The sequence below is a fragment of the Macrobrachium rosenbergii genome, chromosome 17 (genome assembly GCF_040412425.1).
Source record: "Macrobrachium rosenbergii isolate ZJJX-2024 chromosome 17, ASM4041242v1, whole genome shotgun sequence".
Taxonomy (NCBI): Eukaryota; Metazoa; Arthropoda; class Malacostraca; order Decapoda; family Palaemonidae; genus Macrobrachium; species Macrobrachium rosenbergii.
In genome coordinates, this window is record NC_089757.1 from 38,428,265 (window position 1) to 38,453,614 (window position 25,350).

General features: G+C 42.5%; 2 protein-coding genes across 3 annotated transcripts in view; one reads left to right on the forward strand and one right to left on the reverse strand.

The window, feature by feature from the left end:
• Ercc1 (DNA excision repair protein Ercc1) overlaps positions 1-6,371 on the forward strand; it is a 222,878-nt gene extending 216,507 nt beyond the window's left edge. Inside the window, exon 7 of one of the 2 annotated variants that reach the window (XM_067119866.1) lies at positions 4,853-6,368. The gene's annotated coding sequence lies outside the window, so the exon portion shown is untranslated. Of the gene's footprint in view, positions 1-4,852 lie in introns of both variants that reach the window. The other variant, XM_067119874.1, reaches the window with a different exon arrangement.
• The window catches only part of Coa7 (Cytochrome c oxidase assembly factor 7), a 126,454-nt gene that overhangs the window by 69,704 nt on the left and 31,400 nt on the right, over positions 1-25,350 (reverse strand). Inside the window, exon 2 of the mRNA XM_067119876.1 lies at positions 15,025-15,192. Within this exon, the coding sequence (XP_066975977.1) occupies positions 15,025-15,124 (100 nt within the window). The 5' untranslated portion in view covers positions 15,125-15,192. The remainder of the gene's footprint in view (positions 1-15,024; positions 15,193-25,350) is intronic.

Consider the following 25,350-nt stretch of genomic DNA (forward strand, 5'->3'; position numbering starts at 1 on the left):
CACAATCACGTGTGGAATAGAAATAAATTTCTGACTCACATCAGGATCGAACCCAGGTCTTGCAATTGAAAGGCAAAAGGGCTGCCCACTCAGGCCATACAAGTCATAAAAGAAGCTGGAAACCTGAGGGCAACTGCACCAAGGAATTACCTGGCAAGCTAACTGCTTGCATACCAGCGTGTTTTCTCCAACTTCCCGACCAGCAATGACCCAATTGACAGCATTTCATTCGAATTATCCTTTCTGGGCAAAGAAGATAGAAATAATCAACACAGTCATGTGTGGAACAGAAATAAATTCTGACTCTCATCAGGATCAAACCCAGGTCTTTCAATTGAAAGGCAGGGGCACTGGCACTGGGCCATACAAGTCATAAAAGAAGTTGGAACCTGAGGGCAACTGCACCCAAGGAATTACCTGTGTAAGCTAACTGCTTGCATATCAGCTTCCCGACTTGGCAATGACCCAATTGACAGCATTTCATTCGAATTATCCCTTCTGAGTGAATAGGATAGAAATAATCAAAACACAATCACGTGTGGAACAGAAATAAATTTCTGACTCACATCAAGATTGAACCCAGGTCTTCCAACTGAAAGGCAAGGGTGCTGCCCACTAGGCCATACAAGTTGTAAAAGAAGTTGGAACCTGAGGGCAACTGCACCCAAGGAATTACCTGGGCAAGCTAACTGCTTGCATACCAGCGTGTTTTATTTATAAGATGACCTAACTCCTGAAATGCTCCTCAACCCTTCACTAAAGTGTCTGAGAATAATGTGAGGTTTGGGTTCCTTACTTCCAGAGATAAAACCTGCAGTAGTATTTGACGATATGCTACCATTCTAGCCTCCTGAAGACTCATCAGCACCAAAATCAAAATCAGGTCTGGAAGGGACTTCCTGTTACAAGTTTCTTGCAAGTAGGACTGAATTGGTCTCATCCTGAGTTTTGACAGGTTGACAAACTTTCCAGTGAAGCCACATGTCCCAGGAAAGAATTCCACTGCTTTGCTGGGAAGCTGCTTTAAGGTCACAAGAGACAAGAAGTTGACTACTTGTTTCTCTGAAGGGAAAGCCTGAAAATTTATAAGTATCCTAATCCCACATAGAAAATATACATTGCTGGAAGCTGCTATATGGTCACAAGAGAGAAAAAGTTGACTACTTGTTTCTCTGAAGGGAAAGCCTGAAAACTGAGAAAGTATCCTCAACCCACATAGAAAATATAGATTTGGAATCAGAAACTTTTGAGGATTAATAAGAATGCCAAAAGACTGGGCCAGATAGAGCAAAAGGTCCTTGGTCCGTAGGTCCCGTTGCTAGGTCCCTTCATAAAAATTGGCCAGAACTAGCCAGTCATCTAAGGAGTAGTTACAGTCTGATACCCAGAGGATGACATTAACCCACATTTGGAGCTAAGACTCTTGAAAACACTCGAGAAGCTGTACTGAGACCGAACCAAGGCACCTTGAATTGATACACTCTCCCCACAACCATGAAGAAGAGGTATCTGTGTGTACATGGGCTTACTGGGATGTGGTAATAAGTGTCCTTCATATTTACTGAAATCATCCAATTGTCCTGCTGAACTGCTGCAAGAACTGTGCTGGATGAATCCATGAAAAAAAGCATCAGCTGCAAAACTTATTCAGTTTTGATACATTCAACATTGGTACCAACCTAAATGCTTTCAGAACCAATCAGTTGTAAAAATCTGGAAAGATTACAGACACCTGTGCAATTACATAAATCCTTCTCTAACAGAGAATCAACTTCATTTTACATGACAAGGAACCTCTCTTGGTGTTGCAGACATGCAGGGAAGGCTATTGGAGAGCACTCACAATGGAGGAACTTAAAGAGGGATGACAAATCTTTCCCTGTGCATTTACATCAACCAGGGTTCTGTCCCTAAAGTCTTGCTTAATACTCCAAAAGGCCTGCAGATGGCCTCTTACAGGAATCTCAGCTCACAAAAATTATAGTTCTCTTGAACAGAAACATCCTCCCCAACTGCCTAAAAAAAGGGATGGATTAAGAGGCACTCAAGGAGTCAGCTGAAAATGGCCCCCAGCTTTTGAGAAAAGTGATACCATCGAAGTAAGATTAAATCACAACTGTTCTCTTTTTTAAGCACAGTACTGTACTGCTTAAGTAAAAGCAGATGATGTCTCCCCAGAAGCATCCAAGATGGCTTTATCCAGGAAACTCAGAACTCCAATAACTGTTCTAACATCTTACTACCTACTGGCACCAAAAACTCCTCAATTTCATCTGCCAGGGCAAGGGAAGCTGGAGTAGCAGAGCTGAGTTCGCAAACAAAACCCCTGACAACACTAAAAGGAAAGCATCAGAAGCAGCACACACTTTCCAAGCCCTGAGGCAGCTTGGAAAGAGATGAAATAATCCCACAAGGCAAATGAAATGCACCCTCCTGACACACCAGTAACCTAAAGTGCTGCAAGACAGCTGAAAATGATAAGCTTACACCTCTAAACATAGAAAGCAAACCCCTTGTTGCACATTTGATGTGCCAACAGGAACAAAGGAAAATGAAAACATAATAGCACTCGTCATACATGGCTGGGAGGGTGGTTGGGAGGAGAGGAAAAGAAATGGTCCTGCAATACCTGACACAACCACCTCGCTCATAGCCACCACATAAGACAGAGTGTCATTAACAGAGGGCAAATTACAAGCCAATTAGGCTGCTACAATGGAATCTAGCTTAGTCTCAACAGAGGTACCTGCTAATGCAACAGAAACCAAAACAGGAACATTAAGAGATGGTCGAAGAAGGGCCATCAACAGCAGAAAATATAGATGGTACAGTACAGGTAAAAGATGTAGATTACAAGGAGAAAAAGGAATGGAAGGATTAGAATGGGATACAGATACAGATGAAATACACTAAACAGCATAATGAGCAATACATCACTGGAACTTGAACAAATAACAGAAGTTTTAACATTACAATTATTTTTATTCTCTCTTAAATTAGGAGCTACCCTTAGAGTCTGACAAAAGCAACATCGATAACTAATGAGAAAATTTACACTTTCCAAAACAGTCCTTTGGCAAATGAGCCAAAGCACCTGCTTATCAAAATGGATGAGAGGAACATGTTGGAGGGCACAGGATAACTTTGCACCGAGAACCAACCTGGTTCCCTGGCAGAGAACTCCTCCAACTGTTGCAGGGAAGTCCTAAGCTACTGACAGGAGAGGCCACCAACACCTTTTCTCTCACAGGGGCCTGCGAAAAAAGCACACACTATGAAGGGATGTGGACTGATTCTCCAAAACAAGTTCAGTCAAACTGTTAATGGAATTTCAAATAAGAAAAACATTCTCTTCTAACTTAAAAAACACTTTTCCTAGGAGAGCAGGAGGCAGAGCTGACACTGTACGCTCATGTGGAGGTAGAGGAGGAGGAGAGGCAAGAGTAGGGGAATGAGGAAGGTAACTGGAAAAAGTACAAGACAGTCATGAAAGAGACTAGGCCCATGCCCTGATCTAATTAGCTGCTTCTTCAACTGATCAGACTCTCTCTCCTTCCAATAACAAAGATATTTATTGATAAATTGGACTGGCCTTCCCTACACTCTTCACACTTACTGTATCATTGACATCACACTACTGAACCCTTCAACTAACACACACTTGTCCTGCCTATTTAACTTGATGGATACATGGTTATTACAATCTCATTTCTGTAAAGCCTGATGTTTTTGTTCCTACTGGCTGAAGACATCCTGAACAACACAAAGTCACAATACCATGAAAAACCAACAGCCAAACTAGCAAAAGCACAGACAACCCACACAGGATGACAGCAAAAAAGTCCTTTGACAAGCAACAAAAACACTTGAAACACACCTGGTGAAGGGCAAGTGGACTACACAGTCCATCATGGTCAGCCAAGTGATCTTCATTTGGAATGCCAACTGCACAACTATCTTCAACAGTAGGTAGTATCTTTAGCTTTACTGCTTCTATTTAAGAACAATCCTTTCCAACAAAGCAAAAAATGGTCACAATAACATGAAACAGTGCAACAGCCAAAATCCAGACTGCCCACCAGCACTAAGCACTACCATGGCAAGAAGAATTCTGACAAGAACTAGAGCACTTGAGACCTACCTGGTGGAGATCAGCCAAGCATTCTTTTTTGAATGGTCGCTACACCCAACCAGTGCAAAGATGTAAGCTTTCTTTAACAATAAGTAAGATTCATCCCAAATAATAGAGATGTTTCATTATTGTGTCTAAGATGCAACTTGATACTATCTTATATCTATGACTGTTAGCAGTGACTTCCATAATCAGGGCAAAAATAAATCATAATGCAGTTACTAAAAACCAAATTAGAGTAATCCACCAATTACCCGAATCACCATTATCCAGAACTTGACATTATCAGACATATCCAAGCAGGGACCAAAGCCCTAACGATATATACATCAATTTTTAAAAATTTGAAAACACCACTCTACAATGGTTGGCAATGCTGCATGGCCTCATAAAATGTTGGTAATCCTGCTTACACTCATACTGAGAAAGAGTTTTGGGGGTGGAGGAGGCCTCAAGAAGTTTCCAAGGTGGGGGGATGTGTCAGATGGCCATGCATCATGGGGGGGGGTCAGTAAGGCTGGCTGTGAAGAGAAGGGGTTGCTCTGGAAGATGGATCGAGCTGGGGAGCAGTTTCTGTTTGGATGGGTAGATTGTGTAGTGGTAGTATGAAAAATTGGGTTTGTGAGAAGAGGCTTGTGTTTTTAAAACCATTGTTTTGTTTATGATTGCATTGTTTGTGTGAGTATTAATCTTTGTTTTTTTCTTTTTTATTACTTGCAGTTTGCCTGAGCGAGATAGGATTAGGCGCAGCTCCCCTTCACTTGATACTGAGAGCAAGAAATCTAAAAAAAGCAAAAAATTACTCTGAAGAGGGAGGCAATTAGAAGAGCAGCTGCAAATAGAGGAAGGGATAAGGCAGAAGGATGAGAACATAGGGAGAGAACGCGAAGCTGCCAGATTGCAGAAACAAAAGCACTTGGTCAGGCTACCCTTCTCACCGTTCCTCCATACACGTCATTAATCCTAAAAGGTGCCGATCTCGACCCGCTTTCAGCAAATAAAGTTCGACAGCAGTTGGAACAAAACTAGGTGCTGATCTCTCCAGTAGGAAGAAGGATGTCAACGGAATAATAATGGCTGATGTTGAGCAAGATAACTCCCAATCTGAAGAAGTAGTCTCAGAGACCATAGTTGGGGGAACACTATAGATTAAGATTGATGAACTAGGTCAGGGTTTTTTTGGGGGGTTGTTGATTAAGGTTGATGAATTAGGGCAAGGTTCTTTTTGGTGGTCATTGTAGATGAAGGTTGATGAATTAGGTTAAGGTTCTTTCTGGTGGTCGTCATAGATTAAGGTTGATGAATTAGGTTATGATTCTTTTTGGTGGTTGTTGTAGATTAAGGTTGATGAATTAGGTTAAGGTTCTTTTTGGTGGTCGTCATAGATTAAGGATGATGAATTAGATTAAGGTCGTTTTTGGTGGTCACTGTAGATTACAGTTGATGAATTAGGTCAAGGTTGTTTTTGGTGTTCACTGTAGATTACGACTGATGAATTGGGTTAAGGTTCTTTTTGGTGGTTGTCGTAGATTAAGGTTGACGAATTAGATTAAGGTTGTTTTTGGTGGTCACTGTAGATTACGGTTGATGAATTAGGTCAAGGTTCTTTTTGGTGTTCACTGTAGATTACGACTGATGAATTGGGTCAGGGTTCTTTTTGGTCATTGTAGATTAAGGTTGACGAATTAGGTTAAGGTTCTTTTTGGTGGTCACTGTAGATTAAGGTTGATGAATTATGTTATGGTTCTTTTTGGTGGTCACTGTAGATTATGACTGATGAATTAGCTCAAGGTTCTTTTTGGTGGTCATTGTAGATTAAGACTGATGAATTAGGTTAAGGTTCTTTTTGGTAGTTGTTGTAGATTAAGGTTGATGAATCTGGTTAAGGTTCTTTTTGGTGGTCCATGTAGATTAAGGCTGATTAATATGTTAAGATTCTTTTTTGGTGGTCATTGTAAATTAAGACTGATGAATTAGGTCAAGGTTCCTTTTGATGGTTGTTGTAGTATTAAGATTGATAAATTAGGTTAAGTTTCAGTTCTATAGGTTAAGGTAATAAATTGGGTTAAGGAAAGTCAGTTTTATTTGTTCCCATCATCCTGCACCAATTGTGTCAAAGAAAAAGCCCCTACATAATGATTTAGCACCCAACTTGGGGCCTTTGATAGTAAAGTAAGAGTGGGGTACTGTACATAATTGGAGATGGTGGAGGGAGCAGGTTTGGAAGGTGTTGGGTCAGGTGAAGGGGAGCACGGTTGGAAGCAGGGGTGATGGGATAGGCTGACAGGCATGACGATCAGCATACAAGATAAGTTAGAGGAAGCCCACGCAAGGAAAATTAGACTGGTTATAAGGATAGAGGGCATGGATGAGAAAGTGTGTGAAATGGCTGAAATGGTTAAGAGTGGGCGTGGTGTTGTGAAAGGAAGTGAGGACGCTGAGGGGAAGGGGGTTGTCCCAAGTAAGAGGAGGGAGTACTGCCATAGATGAGGACAGTATGAGTGAAGTGAGTGAGAAAGTGATGAGGAGGAGGAGGGAGGAGGAGGAGGAGGAGGAGGAGGGGGAGGAGGAGGAAGGGGAGGAGGAGGAGGGAAAGGGGAGGAGGAGGAAAGGGGAGGAGGAGGAGGGGAGGAAAGGGAGGAGGAGGAGGAGGGAGGAGGAGGGGAGGAGGAGGAGTTGAGTTCTTGGACGGTGTAAGTGTGAGGGTGAACCAGGGTATGAGTCCTTGAAAGCTAGAATGATTAGGCAGGTGAAGAGAATGAGGGGAAGTGTTGTTTACAAGAAAGATGATAGGTTCAAGGAGGCGAAGATGAAAGTCGGAGAGGAAGTGGGCTTGCGTGCCTAAAGGTTAGAAGCTTTGGCCAGTATAGAGAGGAAGGAATTGAGGAAAACAAACACCTCATGCGGAGGTTCTTGGCCACCATTCCAGAAAAGATTAGGGTAATTCTGAATGAGAAGAAAAAAGATCAAAAGCAATGGTTGGGGAAAAGCTTAAATTGGGAGGATATTTTAGAAATCCTAGAAGACCTGAGAGTAGGTGATGATGAACCAAAGGAGATGTACGCTGGGTCTGAGGTGGTAAATGGAAGGACATGTCAGGATGCTTTGGTGAGGGAGGAGATAGGTGTGATGCAAGCCTTGTTGGAGGGTGTAGGAGAGACCAGGTGGAAAGAGGAAGAAAGAATGTGCAAGTGAATGTGGGGAATAACAGGAAAAGGAGCTGGAGCAGGAGCCGAGAGAAGTTTAGGAGTGAAAGTGTGAGTAGAATGAATGTTAATGTGAGGGAAGTCAGATGGGAATGAGTGGTAGTGATAAGGAGTGTTACAGGTGTAGAAGATTTGGCCATGTAAAAGCAGATTGCAGATGGGCCTATGGTGAGTGTTTCAGCTGCGGAAAGAGAGGGCATATGTTGGTGAACCATCTGCAAGCGAAAGTGTTGAAGTGTTTCAGCTGCGGAAAGGTGTGGCATCAAGTGAGAGACTGCCAGAGTGGAAGGAAAGTAGGAGTAAGTGGAAGTTGTTGTTGAAACTGTGGAACAAGTGGGCAATTTTCCAGGATGTGTAAGAACCCTCTGAGCAAGTGTGAAGGATGTGGAATGGAGGGTCATGTGAAGGGCGTTACCAAACTCCAACCCCAGGGAAACTAAGTGTGAAGGTGGTTTACTGTGGTGAGCCCTCTGGTATGGAAGGGATAGATGTGTTGCGATAGAAGGGTTTGTAAGTGGGAATGTCTGTTTTGGGGAACGAGTAGATCGTTGTTAGTGTGTTACAGTAGAATGTGGTAGAGTGTTACTGAAAGCGTTGATTGATACTGGTTGTAGCGGAAATGTGGTTTTCAGAAGGGCGTATGAGAAAATGAAAGAAAATGTAGCACAGAGGGAGGAATGTGCTGGATACGTAACAGGGATTAGAGGATTGGAAGTAAAAGCCTGTGCGAGGTTTGTTGAGTCGGTTACAGTTGCAGGAATAAGGCTGGAGGAGAAGGATTTTCACATGGTGGACAGAGTGAGTGATAGATATGATATGTTGCTGGGGTATGCAATTTTGAAGAAAAACAGGGTAAAAGTGTACCCGGAATAAGAAATGGTAGAGATGTGAATGGAGAGTGAAATGAGTGTGAAGTTGTATGTGGAGGAGGATGGACAAGTAAGTTTGAAGATGGTTTCTGGAGTGGAGGTATATGCGATGTAGGACTTACAATTGCCAAGAGATTTGGGGAGTGTGTGGTGTGAAAGTAGGATGGAGAACCAATGTTGGAGTCGGTGGAGAAAGTCTTGGTGAAATACTCATGTTGGATGGTAGCTCTGCGTGTTATGAGATAAGGCGGGTTGCATGTGTTGATGGAATTATGGATGTAAAGGATCCAAATGTGTGTGAAGGTACGTGGGGATGTGAAAAAGAAAAGGTGGAGAGGCAACATCTGAGTGATTGATTGTGAAGCTTAAGAAGTGTGGTCGATTTGAATAATGATAAACATGTTAAGGGAATATAATGTGATGGCCGAAGGGGAAAAGTCAGAAGAGTGGAGTAAAGAAAAGCTTTGGGAAAGGGCGAGATTGAATGAGAAGTTGAGCGAGAAAGAGAAAGAGCAGGTGTAGGAGCTGTTGTGGGAAAGAAAGGGTGTGTTGAGTCAAGGTGATGAGGACTTTGAGACAGCTAGGTTGCCAGAGTTCCGTATTTGGCTGATAGACAACACCCAAATTTATCAGAGACCCTTACATTCCCCGGCTCCAGTAATGCGAGAGATTGAAGAATAGCGTGAGGAATTAGAAAGGACAGGAGTAATTGAACCCAGTAAGAGTGCTTGGAATAGTCCAATTGTGCTGGTAAGAAAGCCTGATGGGAGACTGCAAATGTGTATTGATTATCGGAGAGTACATAAAGTGACATGTGTGTGGTGTAGACTGTGGTACAGTATGCATGGGATGAAAGTGTTTAGCAAGATAGATCTGGTAAGGGGTATTATCAGGTGCCAGTGGCGGAGGATTTTAGGCCGATAACTGCTTTCTCAACTACGAAAAAATAGTATCAGTTTTGCAGTCTCAGTTTTGGACTGGCTAATGCCCCAGCTGCATTTCAGAGAGTGATGAATGTGGTACTGGGCGGTTTTCTCAGCGAAAATGTGTTGGTGTTTCTTGACGACATTTTGGTGATGAGTAAGATTGTAGCAGAGCACAAAAGATTGGTGCGATTGAAGGAGTTAGAGGAGGTCGGGGTGGAAGTCAAAGTGAGTAAGTGTGAATGGTTCATGGAAGTGTAGAGTTTTTGGGCCATAAGGTGAGTGAGTCTGGTATACGAAAAGCAGAAAAATTTGTAGAGAAAGTGAGAAGTTTCCTTCGAACCAGGACCATGCGATAGTTGCATGGATTTTTGGGAGTGATTGATTTTGGAAGGAAGTTTGTGGAAAATGTTTAGGGATTGCAAAGCCGTTGTCAGGATGGACAAGCTGAAAGAATAGTATAGTTGTGAAGTGGGATGAAAGGATGGTGAAAGCATTCTAGAAATTGAAAGAGGAAATGGTGAAGATTGTGGAGTTGGCTTACCGACTATATTGCAGATGCCAGTAAATTAGAAGTGTATACGGATGCGAGTGGAGTGTCGAGGGGTGGATGTCTGATTCAGTAAGGCGTTTAGTTCGGCAGAGCGCATTAGACTGTTGAGAGAGAGTTGGCTAAACTGCGATTTTGCGTGAAAGCATTATGACTGTTTCTGTATGGTGTGGGGTTTATAATGCATACTTTGATTTTGTGGTAGACTATGTCCCAGGTAAAAGGAATATTGTTGCAGACATGATGTCTAGACTACCTGGGGAAGTGAAAGAAGAGAAAATGAAAGACATAAGACCAGAGTATCTGTGGCAAGGACCGGTAGTAGCATGTGAGAGTAAGGGGGTGGTGACTCGATGTTTGAAAGTGTGTGGTATGGACTGAATGATTTGGTAAGTGAAGGTTTGAAGGTGCAGGTGCCTGGAAGTGTGAATGAACTGAAGGTGGAGGTGATTGAGGAAGTTTGCAAGAGGACTGGATGTCTGGATGTTTGGGAGTGTCAAATGTGGAACTGTATTGGAAGAGTCTGAGAGCTTTGATGTGTCCTGGAGTAGCCCAATTTCAGGATGTTTTGATGACGGTGAGTAAGAAGTATAAGGTGATTATGTCTGTTATTATATGCTGGGGGTGAGAAACCTATAGGGCATCAGCATGAGGGAGTGGAAGAGTGAGCATGAGTTGCATCTGCAGCGTATGAGTGGGGTACACTATAACTGGGTTGTAGAGAAAAAGAGCTATGAAGGAAGTGTGAGGAGGAGGAAAACATTGACGAGAGAATGGAGAGTTGTTAAAAGTGGAAGATGACGGTACTGAGGTATGTGAAGGATGTTTGCTTGGTGGAAGCGTCAAGGTCAGTGTGTACACAAGAGGGGAATACAATGATTGTGTGAGTAGATATCAGTGGAGGACAGTGGACCCGCCCATTCACGATTCTGGATTTTTTTGTGGAACACATATACACATTATTCGCGGTATATTTTTCATAGAGAAATATTCACCAATTACGGTATTTTCATATTCTCATGACTAAATGCATTTTTTGTGATAAAACTATTAAAATACTCAGGTACAAGTGATTTTAGAGGGTTTTTTTGAGTTTGAACTACCAAAATATGCTTATCGGCGCTGATAACCTGCAAAAATCGCCGTAAAAGCCCCCAAATCGCCGATTTTCGATTAGCGGTGATTTTCGGTTATCATCACACCCTCAGAAACGGAACCCTGCCGATAACCGGGGACTGCCTGTATATGTTTTTTTAATGAATAAATTTATTGTATTTTGTAAAATTATTATTACTGCTCACACAATATCAAAACAGATAAGAAATAAAAGCAGTAACAAATTTTTTGCATATTTGTTGAAAAATATTCACGTAAATTTACGAGAAGGAAGTTTCAGTAACTTTTTTTTCACTTTTACATGCTTTTTCTAATATTTCTTTGAAATTTTCTTTGTAAAATTACATTTACAACCGACACACTATCGTAAAAGACAAAAACAAAAAACAACAGCAACCCCTTCGTATATTTACAAGCAAATTTACAAAGACTCATGTGAGAGAGAGATGCAGTACTTTACCCCTTCAAGTCAGAAGCATTACTGATGGCTGTGAAAAGACGTCTGTGGCAACTGGCCCAACTCTCACGTCGGTATAAAAATTGCCATTAGAGAATTTATAGCATATAGAAGTATTGGCACCTTGCTTTCGACTCATTATTACCATAACAGTGGTGCGTAATACTGTTTCACACTGAGGCTCAATCCGTCCCTTAAGGGTTAAAAATATATACATACTGTACATACTTCTAAGCCTTCCAGCCAAAGCAGAGAGAGAGAGTTACCACTTCGACTTATATTCAACAAGGCTGGCTGGAGAGAGAGAGAGAGAGAGAGAGAGAGAGAGAGAGAGAGAGAGAGAGAGAGAGAGAGAGAGAGAGTTTATCTCTTTAATCTCTCTGAAAACAAAAAAATTTATGTTTGTTTTTTGTCTTCCAAAGATGTAATACCTTTACTAAACATTTTTAAAACACTATGAACACACACACACACAGTATCTTTTCCTGAGAGAGAGAGAGAGAGAGAGAGAGAGAGAGAGAGAGAGAGAGAGAGAGAGAGAGAGAGAGAGAGAGAGAGAGAGAGAGAGAGAGAGAATAACACCTTACGATATCAAAAGATTGAAATCTTTGAGCTTTTGAGGGGAACACTCCCCTTCCCCTCCGGCCAATATGTCAATCTGTCAAGTAAATTGGCATTTACCCTCCCCCTCCTTTCTCAAGTCGAGAATAAAAAGACTGGGAATCACTATTTGTTTCTTTAAAATGTTAAAAAATTTACAACATAAATGCATGGAAAATATTGTATTATTATTATTTAATCTCAATATTTGAAAATTAGTACTTAATAAATAATTTAGTTATCATACAAAAGAAAAATACGTACATATTGCATGTTGGAAAATTTCTCTCATCTAAATGTAAATCACTATTTTATCATAAAATGTACCCTCTACAAATAGTTATACTATCATCCTGAAACACTTATATATCATTTTAATATAGTTTCAATACTGTAGTACTTTAATATAATGTTAATACTTCAATACTATCAATTCTGAGCACCTATCTTTGCTTTAATGACGTGCCAATACTTCTTTGAGTTATGTATTATTTAATCTTACAGTGTTATTATTATTAATCTTAAAATTTGAAAATTAATAAATTATTTTTTTATCATAAAAAAATGTATTTAGTCATGATAATAACATAAAAATACACTAATTAGTGAATATTTCCTGACGGAAAAAGTCTGTGAATTGCCGAATTTTTCGCGAATAATTTATAGATACGTTCCACAGAAAATCCCCCGAATCGGTGAGTCAGCGAATCATGAGAACATGAATACGGGGGTTTACTAATTAGATTTTTTGATGGGGTAAGCAATTAATACCAATACGACAATATTTTGAAAATATTTTTAAATTTCACCTGTCGGCACAGGCAGCAGGGTACCATCAGGCAGCAAGAGAGCCCAAATTACAAGAGCCTAACTTCTTTTACTCCATCTCTTTATCCCATCTTCTAATTAAATAAGTTGAACAAGTAAAAGAGAATGATAAAAGTAATGTCAGTAACATTTACTTGTTGCGTAAATGCGAACTGCCATAAAATCCGAACAAGAAACAGCTATGAACAACCGAATCGGATAATAACAGCCATTTTTCTTGCATTTCAACCATCGTACGGTAGTAAACAATTACCATAGTTATGTTACAAATGATGTTAAGTTGAATAGGACTGATATATTTTTACGTTACACCTTTATTCGGTATGGATAAAAGATCAGCAAGGAAATATACAGTGAACCCCCCCTATTCACGGGGGATGCGTCCCACAGCCCCCCGCAAATAGCTAAAACCTGCGAATACTTAAAACCCCTCTAAAAACACTTAGAACTGCCCATTCTGATAGTTTAAACACAGAAAAACCCTGTAAAAATGCATATACCCGAGTATTTTAGTAGTTTTATCACAAAAAGTTCATTTATTCATGAAAATTATATAAAAATACAGTAATTAGTGAATATTTCTCAATGAAAAATACAGCGAATGGGCGAATTTTCCGCGAATAATGGTTAGGTATGTTCCACAGAGAAACCGGCGAATGCGTGAGTCCGCGAACCATGAGAACGTGAATACGGGGGGTTTACTGTACTGCTAAATTTAAGCAGTTGTAGCTGAAGCTGAGAAAACAATGTTCAAGCTGTTAATGACTATAAATTATCGTGCATCAGCAACATGGATGAAATCCGTAAACTTTGATATGCCATCAAACTCAACCGTAAATATAATTGGAGAATCTAAACTATTGGTCATGAAAGAACACATTTTACTGATGTTTTCACGCTGATAAAAGATAAATACACAACACTTGTATTATGATGAAATCAAGAGAAAATAGTGAACAGAATATGCTGATTTTTTAATAAAAAAACATGTCCTAACATCATCTATTAACAAAAAAATAACTAAATTTAGTTCACAATGAGACGTATTTGTCATATTTCGACTTAAAAACACTTCATATAACGAAAAATAACCTTGTCCCATATAAATAAAGTATATCTAGAGATTCTTTTACACTAACTAGAAGCAAGAAAATAGCTCTGACTTAAGTTAAATACAGGCAGTTCCTGGTTATCAGCGGTCCGGTTTTACAGCATTTGTTTGGCGATGAAAGTCAGTGATTTTCGGCGCCGATGTGCACCGATTTCCACTTATCAGCACCGATACATACCTAACAGAGATGCTGATCTCCGGTTATCGGGGCAATAACCGGTTGTCATTGCCAAAAATCGACGATTTTCAGTTATCAGCGATTTTTGCTTATCGTCACACTGTTGGAGCGGAACCCCGCCGATAACCAGGGACTGCCTGTACGGCGAAATAAACACATCATGTAATCGCCCTCAGCTGATTTTCAAACCAAAACATTGATCGCTTTGTTTGCGTTTTATAATACAGGCAGTCCCCGGTTTACGGCATGGGTTCAGTCCCCGGCAGCGCCATAAGCCAAAAATTGCCGTAACCCGAAAAATTGGGGCTGACAGTGCCGTAAATCCAGAGCGACGTAACCCGGGGACTGCCTGTCCAAGAGTAATAGGAGAATACATACAATATTATTGGATACAGTGAAGTAAAGCATAACTTTTTAAAAGATCCATGGAAAAGATGCATATTTGTATTTTATAATATGATACTAATATGTGAATATTACATACGCTAATTTTATATCTCATGTATGATGCAACCCCCTTAAAATTAGCTTCAAAATTAGGATAACCAAGTATATACTGTAAACTCCCTAATACTCAGATTTGCTGCTTTACCATCCCCCTCCTCTTCCGATTTTTAACTATATGTAGCCACCAACAGCCTACCACCGTTCAAGTATGCCGACGACAGAGTTGGACGGACCGAATCTTGGTGATGAGCCCTTACAGAACATGTCTGATTCTTGTCTGTGTTATTCAACTTCATTTTGTACTGAATTATCAAAGCCAATCTGCACTGTACCTCCAGAATTAGCTGATATCAATAATTACTATACCATATATGTATACTGTATAGTATAGGCTAGGCTACCATTGTATAGATGGTACTGAATACCGTAGTGTAGGCTAGGCTAAATTTGGGATATGATTTTTCCAACAAACGATGGGGTTTTTGGAACCTAACCCCATTGTAAGTAGGACAATACCTGTAATGTATTAAGTGAAAAAATATTTACTCAGAACTGCTGTCATTAAGGATAAAAATGTGCTAACTTAAAAGGATGTAAATTTACTTACTGTCTGGTTTCTTCTCACTGAAGCAGCCAAATCTATATTCTATTCCGAGATTGTCGAGGAATTCTTTAACATCCTCCTCTTTTTTTAAATCAAACGCCATTTTACCATACTTTCCTAACACTTTACGATAGGAATGTTAATTCTTGAAAATGATGGTAACTGCCATTTCTGAAAAATATTTATAAATTATCTCTATTAGACATCATAATTGTAAAATACTTTACAACAAATTTTAAAAGTAATTTGTACTTTTCCTAACATGCAAACCTGAGGTTTTTTTTAAGTAAGATTAACTTACGAACACGAGCTGGAACAGCCATTAAACTTACTGACAAGGAAGTTAACTACCGAAGGTAGGGTGAAACCCTGCCTACCTGTCGGTTTGGACTTCACTTGGCTTTTCGGTCCAGGTGCCTGATGAGAGGTGGCCAATTCATGTAAAGAACTTTAGTTTTAAATGTTAGCAAAAATACAAACTACTTTCAACATTTTCTTTTTGTTCCAACATAAATACAAACCTTCATTCTGTAGATAGAAGACTTACCCAGTGGTGGAAGGATATCTGGGAACTCTCCGAACTGACTGGTAGGTTCACCCAACCTGGAATAACACCTTCCTGGTCCCATAGGAGCAGCAGAAGGGACCCCACACCTCTAGCATACTTCACATTTGGGATGTGGTAGATGCTAAAGTTCTGGACCGTCCAGCAACAGGTTTTGAATGCAACTGCTTGATCGGGCAGAAAGAACCCATAATAAAGTGTCGGAGACAATAAACCCTAACAGTTATAATCAGTAAGTCTGCTTTAATGTCTTTCCTCCTCTCCCCTTGCCTAGAGAGAAAGGGGACTTGCATCCATTCAAACAAAACAAAATGAAGAACTCATGCTCAGTCATATAGCTTACCTGCTCGACTCATCTGTCCAAAATGTAACTGGCCCAGCAATTCAACTCTGCCGTACAAGACAGAAGGGAAGAAGAAAGATGGGAGAACCAGCCACACACACAATTCTCCCTTGTTCACTAAATACCTTAGATGAGGAGCTACCTGTCTCGATAGGAAAGCTTGGCTAGCTACATAAATTGTTGAGCAGCCACCACAAGGCCCAAGGAAAATGAATTGAAAGACTTATGGGCAATGTCCTGCAGGTAAGAGGTGAAAATGGTCTGTCAGGGCCACACCCTTGCACTCAAAACCTGCTGAATTGACTAGTTCTTTCGGAATGCCAAAGACGGGATGGTGCCCCTGACCTCGTGAGCCCTCAACCAGACTGTACACTTGTCCTCCTAGCTGGATGAGGCATAGTTCCACTTGATCGTCTCATAGAGCCAGAAAGAGATCATGTTCTTGGACACCTCTTTCTTGGCCCTGCCAGTACTAACAAAGAGACGTTGACATCCAGGCCCAACAGGACAAGGTAGCATTTCCTCTGGATCATTACCTACAAAGTCCATTAAGGACAGAATTGAAATGGACTTGAGGCTGGCATCAGTGACCGATGAGTTTAGAGTCTTCATAATGAAATCTGGGTCAAACTTGAGTGATACTGATCCCCATCCCCTCAAGTGTTTAACACCAAAAGATAGGCCATGAAGCTCATCTACTCTTTCTCTTTGCCAGTGCCAGGCCACGCAGGAAAACAGTCTTCAAAGTCCAGTCCCTGTCTGACAACTCTTTTAGGGGCGCCTATGGGTGATGAGTGAAGCCCTTAAGTACAAGAGTCATGACCCTCTCGAGGGCCTGAGTTCCTTGGGAGGACAACACTGTTCGAAGCTTCTCAGGAGCATGGAGATCTAGTCCTTTTAGTCTCAAGATTTGGGCTAAGGCCGACCTGTAGTCCTTGATGGCTGAGACAGAGGGAAGCTTCTATCTACACAGGTAAAGGTTCCGGAGTGGACGCGTCATCGTCGTGGGACCTCTCCAGACAGCAGTGGAAAGATGGCCGCCTGGATCAAACGTCCACAATACAACCCCACTGCAAAGACAAGGGAGGGGAGAAGAGGAGGAGTGGCTCCCCAATGCTCCGCAGGGTACCACGCCCAGGGTGGCGCTGCGCAGCTGGATCTCCAGTTTTTCTCTGAAGGGATATGGCAACCCGGCTACTATATCCCTACAATTAATCCCCTAGCCGGTGACATAGAATTAAACCCAGGCCCCTACACATGTCCCATCTGCAGCACACGAGTCACAGCTTCTCGGCGCGGGGTGGATCAGTCCGCTGCAACTTGTGTGGTGGGTGGGTACACCTTCGGTGCACCACACTGAGAACACTAAAGACTACAATGTACATTGAAGTGCACCGTATGCCGTAACACACACACACACAAACAAACAATAACAATACACAACAAGCACTTCCTATCCAACAAAACACCAACCAACCAACACCACACAGATCACCATCTCCCACATCTACCACACTTTCTCCAATCCCAGAACACCATCACCCATTCCTACAAATCAAACATCCCCACAAACCCCAACACCCCATAGCACACACTCACCTAACCCCACAGAAATGCACCACTAAATACACGCACTCACACACTTAGACATAATCACAATAACATAAACATCTTACAATTAAACATTGACGGTATTCAAAAAAACACATTGAACTAAAACATTTCATGCACAAACAAAAGATCCACATAGCCATCATTCAAGAAACAAAACTGAAACACACACATAAAACACCCAACATACCAAATTACACAGCCATCAGACAAGACAGACAACATGGTGATGGCGGAGGCCTCATCACATACATACACCATAACATATCCTACATTGAAAAACGCAGCACATCAGAACACTTACACAAGTAGACAGACATACAGAACTACAAGCATTTAATATCAAAATAGGCACAATAAACAAATCACAATCATCAACACATACATCCCTCCAGAATATTCACCGGGTTTACCAGCAAACTTCACAATTAGACTGCAGGCATTGAATACCCTCCCAGATATACTTCTGGGAGGAGACTTCAATGCCAAACACACAGACTGGTAAGCCCACCAAGACATCACACAAAGAGGCACAGACATCTCAACACAATTAGACCAGCTATACATACTAAACAACACAGATGTGCACACACATACCACACCAAGCCAACTTTAGTCTCACTTCCCCAGACATAACATTTTGCTCACCCAACATAGCACCATCAATCACATGGAAAACACAAACAGACCTATCATCAGACCACCTTCCTATTTTAATATCACCCAACCACATGACACTTTCTCACATACAAGACACACCATCCCTAACTACAAGCGCTGCCTGATGAGATGGAAACCACTGAGGCTCATTTCCAGGAGAAAACCACTGAGGCTCATTTCAGGAGCAACGACATAATAAACAATGCAGACAAAAGAAACGTTCTAAAGGCAACAGAAAACACTACAACCCAAACTTCACGCCTGACATAAACAGACTCATAACAGAACGAAACAATTTAAGAAATACACCAACACCACACACACAAATCACAACAAATCGCATACATGATTTAAACACAGAAATAAACACCAAATTAACTCAAAAACAGACAGAGAACTGGCAAACTTTTCAAGGTACACTAGACTACAGAACCAACCCATCCAAACTACACAAAACTATCAACAGTCTCATCAATTCAAACAGTGGGAACACTCAAAGTCACGCCTCAATCACCACATCTGACAAGATCCCTTCACGCAAAACAACAAGCCAACATCTTAATAAACCACTACGCAAAAATCAGCCCCCCGCAAATACAAAGAAGACAGACACATCTACAGACGCAAACAACAGTTCCCATTAGATTACACAGTAATACTAGCCACAACAGAAGACACTGCTAGAATCATTAAACAACTTAAACTCTGCAGCCATGGGCATCGATAACATTTCAAACATTCATTTAAAGCATCTAGGTCCCCATGGCACACAAACACTGGACAAACATAGCTAATTATTCATACGCACACTGCATTATACCACATTTGGAAACTGGTGGGGAAAATAATAGCAGCACTTTAAAACCAAACAAAACACCTACACAAGCAGCTTCATACAGACCTATAACTTTACTCTGCACACCATCAAAAGTAGTAGAACGCCTCATCTTACGCAAAACCACACCCACACATACCACTGTCACCCACTCAACATGGCTACAGACCACACCACTCCACAACAACACTACTCACCAACCTTACACAAAAATACAAGATGGCATTAACTCCAGACGCCCACCACAAAGAACACTGCTAATCACAATAGACATAAGTAAAGCCTTTGACGCCATCTCTAGACCACTTCTCATCAACAAAGTTTACAACACCACACTACAACAACGCACACCAAACGCTGGCTCGCCAATTACTTAACAGACAGACAAGCATTTGTACACTACAATGGCAAGTCATCCAAAAATCAGAAACTTCCCGAACAGCGTCCCACAAGGCTCCGTCCTAAGCCCAACACTTTTTAACCTATTCATGCATGACATACCAACACCACCTAACAACATATACATCTCCTCATATGCAGACGATCTAACAATCATATCAATACATGCAGACAAAAACATATGCTCCACACAAGTACAGACTTACATAACACAACTTGAAAACTGGCTCACAAAAACAGATTACAGGTAGCACCAACAAAATCCACAAGTACACTACTCACTAGTCACAACAAAGAACATCAGTACAGACCCACAGCAACGCTGAACAACACCACAATTCCACACACACACGAAACAAAAATCCTAGGAGTCACATACAACACTTCAATGTCATTTGCTCCACATGTCAGTAACATCATCAAGAAATGCAGACCTAGACTAAATGCACTAAGATCACTAACAGGCACAACATTTGGACAACAAAAAGAAACGCTCATCACAGTATACAAACAATACATCAAGCTCCATAATAAACTACGCCAGCCCAGCCTGGCACCCCTGCCATATCCAACACACAACTAAACAAACTACAAATAATACAAAACACAGCTCTTAGAATCATCCTTGGCAGTACACAATCCACACCAATAGAACACTTACACGCCGAAACCAAGATTCTCACCATCAGGCAACACTTAGACATGAGAGGCACACAATTCTTGGCATCAGTCATAAACAACACAAACAGCCCATGCTATTACCTTCACGACCACCCTCCAACACACAGACAAATAGCTAATACACCACACAGACACTATACAAATATCTTGAATTCTATACCACCATCCACAAACATCACACAAAACAAAAGCACATCCATACTCACCTCACCAGACAAGCACTTAATAACCTTCCCAACAACAAAATACTGCACCCCCACCCAACATAAGCAGCACAGAAAACACAGCTCTCAAGATTGGAGAGAGTACACCTGACTCGACTTCGGCTGTGGTCATCACCAATCACTAAACACCTACAAACACCGTTATAGACAACACCCAAACAGACATATGTCCACTCTGCAAGTTAGTCCCCACACAATTACACATCTCTTAGTAGGATTGCCCTAACTTCAGCCCTAGACAACAACACAACATCCACACTACCCACACAGTTATGGTCAGATCCAGTAAGCGTGGTGTCTTCTTGTGGTGCAGGCTTCCTGGCATAACAGAGTCTGGGGAACCACAAGAACAACAACAACAACAACACAGGTAGAGAGTAAATCCACTACCTGTTGAAGAATGGCTCTGATTGGAGAGATGCCAAGTCTACAACACCAACTGCAGAAGACAGCCTATTTCCCCTGACAGACAGCCCCTGAGGACTTAGATAGGTATCCAGACACTTCCTTCACTGTATGGTGCAAAAACCCGTGGCTTGGAGATGCTGCTGGATAATCTCCATAAATGAAGTGCCAGCAATTCCACAGCCTGGGGATACCTCTACATGCAGCTGGCATAACAGTTTGTGCCATGAGGAGTCTCTCTTGGGACTTCAAACAGCAGAGCAGCAGGTCCAGATACCACTCACTATGTGGCCATTTTGGTGCAACTGTGGTTTGCCTGCTGTTCAGCACTTTCAAATCAGGCAAAACAGTGGAAAAGCTAACATATTGCAGTTGTCCCATGGTGTTGGAAGCATTTTCCATGGCTGTCCATGGGTCAGGGACTATTGAGCAGAACATCGGCATCTTCCTATGCTCAGAGTCGCCTACACCTAGAACAGCTTCTCAACCACACAGGTGTGAAGAGACCACTTTGTCCCTATCACCTGACTCTGGCAACTGAGCTTGTCTCCCAACAGTGCAAGAAGTGCTGCTTTAATTCCAGAATGTGGATGTGGAGGTGCCAAGCATTCCTCCAGGTGTGCGCCCCACCCCTAACCAGATGCATCAGAGAACAGCAGCATTTCCAGAATGGGAGTGCCAAGTGGCATTCCCACTGTGAAGTTCCTGTTGTCCTACCACCTCCAAGAGAGGAACTGGGAGGAAGAGAAGGTCTCCCGCACAAGACCAGAACTCCTTTAGTCTCCAATATAGGGAGCAGAGGTGAAGCCTCACATGGGGGACCAGCTTCTCCAAGAACAAAAAGTGACTAAAAATTACCTGCCACTGCTTAGCGGGTTGTTCCTGACAAGACAGGAACTTACGTGCGACCTCCCTGAACTTGTTGATGCGAGTCCATGGGAAAACCTCTCACTTCTGCTGTATCTATCAGCATGCCCAAGTACTTTACCCTCTCCTTGGGAATAAGATTTGACTTCTTGTAATTTATCATGATCCCAAGGTGCAACAAAACTTGATGAGGCAGTCTGTCCAATAGCAACTGTGACCAAGAGCTCACCAGGACTAGCCAATCATTGAGATACCTCATCAGATATAGGCTATCCCGTGCAATTGGACCCAAGCAGACACCAGCTTGAACACCCGAGTGAACACTTGTGGAGCAGTTGAAAGCCTGATACAGAGTGCCCTGAACTAGTAATGAGGAGGTACTTCCGAGAAGACCTGTGGATAGGTATTTGGAAACATGCATCCTTCAGTCTATCGAAAGCATGAAGTTGCCCTACCCAATGGATCTAACACAGAGCAAACTGTTTTCATCTTGAACTGTGTCTGACACACAAGCCTGTTCAATAAAAAGTCTATGACTGGTCTCCAACCACCAGTCACTTTCCCTACTAGAAACAGGAGGCTGTAAAAACATGAAATGGAATGGAATGAAATATGATATTTTAATGATAAAATAAGGTTTGTTCATACTTACCTGGCAGATATATATATAGCTGTATTCTCCCGAAGGTCCGACAGAATTTCAAACTTTCGCGGCACACGCAGTGGCTCGGTCCAGGTGGTTAGTACCCATTCCCGCCGCTGGGAGGCGGGTATCAGGAACCATTCCCATTTTCCATTCAGATTTTCATAGTGCCGTTGTCTCCTGAGGGGAGGAGGGTGGGCACTACGAATATATATCTGCCAGGTAAGTATGAACAAACCTTATTTTATCATTAAAATATCATTTTGTTCATGAAACTTACCTGTCAGATATATATATAGCTGAATCGCACCATTGGCGGTGGGCAGAGACAGCATAGGATTGAGAAACAAAACAATGTAGATGATTACACATCTTGGTTCCTTACCTTTTAGCATAGCTGACCCGTGATTACTGTCACCCAAGTCTGCGTCTGCTTTACTGGAGTTTCCAACGAGGTAGAGACCTATATGGTTGGAGAGTTCCAGACGATCTGTCCAATGGGGACGTGACCACTATGTGCCCAGATCGTAGCCCTCAAGAAGGAAGCAAAGAGACAAAAATAACCACCTGACCTACCCAACATCGTGACTAGTTAAAAACTAAGGAAAGGGAAGACTGCCCCACAGTCTACCCACAACCATAAAAACACAACCAAAAAATTTTAAAAACTATTCCTAACCATACATTAAAGGATAGGATGGGTACTGCCTCCTTCTCCCAAGATCGTACCAGCTGAAACGTAAGGTCCCAATGAACAGCAAGACTCATACACTGTTCTTACGTCCTTTAGGTAATGAGCGAACACAGAATGACTTCTCCAAAAGGTGGCATTCATAATATCGCTCAGAGCCATGTTCTTTTTGAAAGGCTACTGACGTTGCAACAGCCCGAACCTCATGCGCTTTAACTTTCAAAAGTTGAAGTCACTCTCCTGACAACTCTTATGCGCTTCTTGAATGGTGGACCTCAAGAAGAAAGCCAGCATTCTTTTGACATGGGGACGTCAGGTCTTCTCACCGAGCACCATAACCTATCCGCAAGACCTCTCGACTCTTTTGTCTTGTCCAAGTAGAACTTTAGAGCCGAACAGGCATATAGTCTTTCTGGTTCCTGACCCAGAATACCCGCCAAACCTTTCAATTCAAAGGACTTGGGCCAGGGTGAGACGGGTTCTCATTCTTGCAAGAAACGACGGTTGGAAGAGAACACCGCATCGTCTCCTCTAAAACCAATTGACTTAGATATTGCATGAATCTCACTGATTCTCTTTGCAGCAGCGAGAGCAACTAAAAATAAAGTCTTCTTTGTTAAGTCCCTCAAAGAAGCAGCATGAAGGGTTCAAAGGGCTTTGCATCAGGAACTTAAGAACTACGTCCAAATTCCAAGATGGAACCAAAAACTGATGCACCTTAGTCGTCTCGAACGACCTAATGAGGTCATGTAGGTCCGTATTGTTGGCGATATCTAATCCTCTGTGCCGAAAGACCGCCGACAACATACTCTTATATCCTTAATATGGAGACTGCCAGCTTCGGAACTTCCCTAAGAAAGAAGGAAGTCTGCAATCTGGCTCACAGTGGTCGAGGAAGAGGAAATCCCTCTCAAGAGTACACCACTGCGAATCTGACCGCTTCGACTGGTAAACTGCGATCGAGGATGTTCTCCTGGCTCGCGACGCTCTTGCCACCTGCTTCGAAAAACCTCTCGCCTCGCCAGCATTTCGATAGTCTGAACGCAGTCAGACCGAGAGCGGAGAGGTTTTGATGGTATCGTTCAAGTGGGGCTGTCTGAGTAGATCTGCCGAAGAGGCAACACCCTTGGAAAGTCTACCAAGCGACATTACCTCCGGGAACCACTCCTTGTAAGGCCAATACGGAGCGATCAGAGTCATCCCGTATCTTGCACGAGACGCCTAACTTCCTGACCACTTCTCCCAGGATCTTGAAGGGAGGGAAGCGTAATAGGTCCAGACGAGACCAGTCCCAAAGAAGGGCGTCTATTGATACTGCTCCTGGATCCAGGACAGGAGAGCAGTAGAGCGGAAGCCTGTTGTTTTTGATGTTGCAAACAGGTCTACTAAGGTCGACCCCATAAACCCCACAGTTTTTGGCACACCTCCTGGTTCAGAGTCCACTCTGTCGGGGAGCAGTTGATGACGACGACTTAGCAGGTCCGCTCTCACGTTCTGAACGCCTGCTACAAACCTGCGTCAGGATCGTGAGCGTTCCTGGAACTCGCCCACAACAGGATCTCTTTCGCAAGAACGAACAGGAGCGAATGAGTGCCTCCTGCTTTTCAGGTAAGCTAGAGCAGTGGTATTGTCCGCGTTTACCTGGACTGTGCGAACGACACTTGATCTTGAAGAATGAAGGGCTAGAAAAATCGCCCTAATTTTTCATATTGATATGCCAGGTCACCTGTTCCCCCTCCAGATGCCTGACACTTCTCTCTTGCCCAGTGTTGCTCCTCACCCCGACATTGGCGCCGAGAACAACACTAGGTCGGGGTTCGGAAGGCTGAGAGACACGCCCTGGAAAGCTTCGAGGGATCCAACCACCACCTGAGATGCTCCTTCACTTCGAGGGAAAGTTTGAGAGACAACTCGAGATTTTCCTTGTCTTCCCAGTTGTCTTGCAGGAAGAACTGAAGAGGCCTGAGATGTAGTCTCCTAGGGAAACAAACTTTTCCAGTGAGGAAATGGTCCCCAGCAGACTCATCCACTCCTCACGAACATGTTTCTTTCCCTAGGAAGGCCAGGACTTTCCGTAGCACAGCTGTTGACGTTCGGGGACGGAAAAGCCCGGAAAAGCCACTGAGTCCATCTGAATCCCCAGATACACGATGGACTGAGTTGGGTCAGGTGTGACTTTTCGAAGTTGACCAGCAGGCGAGTTCGCCGTCAGGTTCAAAGTTGCTTGAAGATCCTCCAGACACCTCTCCTCGATGACGCTCGATCAGATCGTCAAGTAGAGCGACACACGTCGCCTGCCAGATGCAGCCACCTTGCTACATTCCTCATGATGACGGTGAAAATCATGGGAGCTGTGGACAGGCCAAAGCAAAGAGCTCTGAATTGATACACCTTTCCCCTCAAGA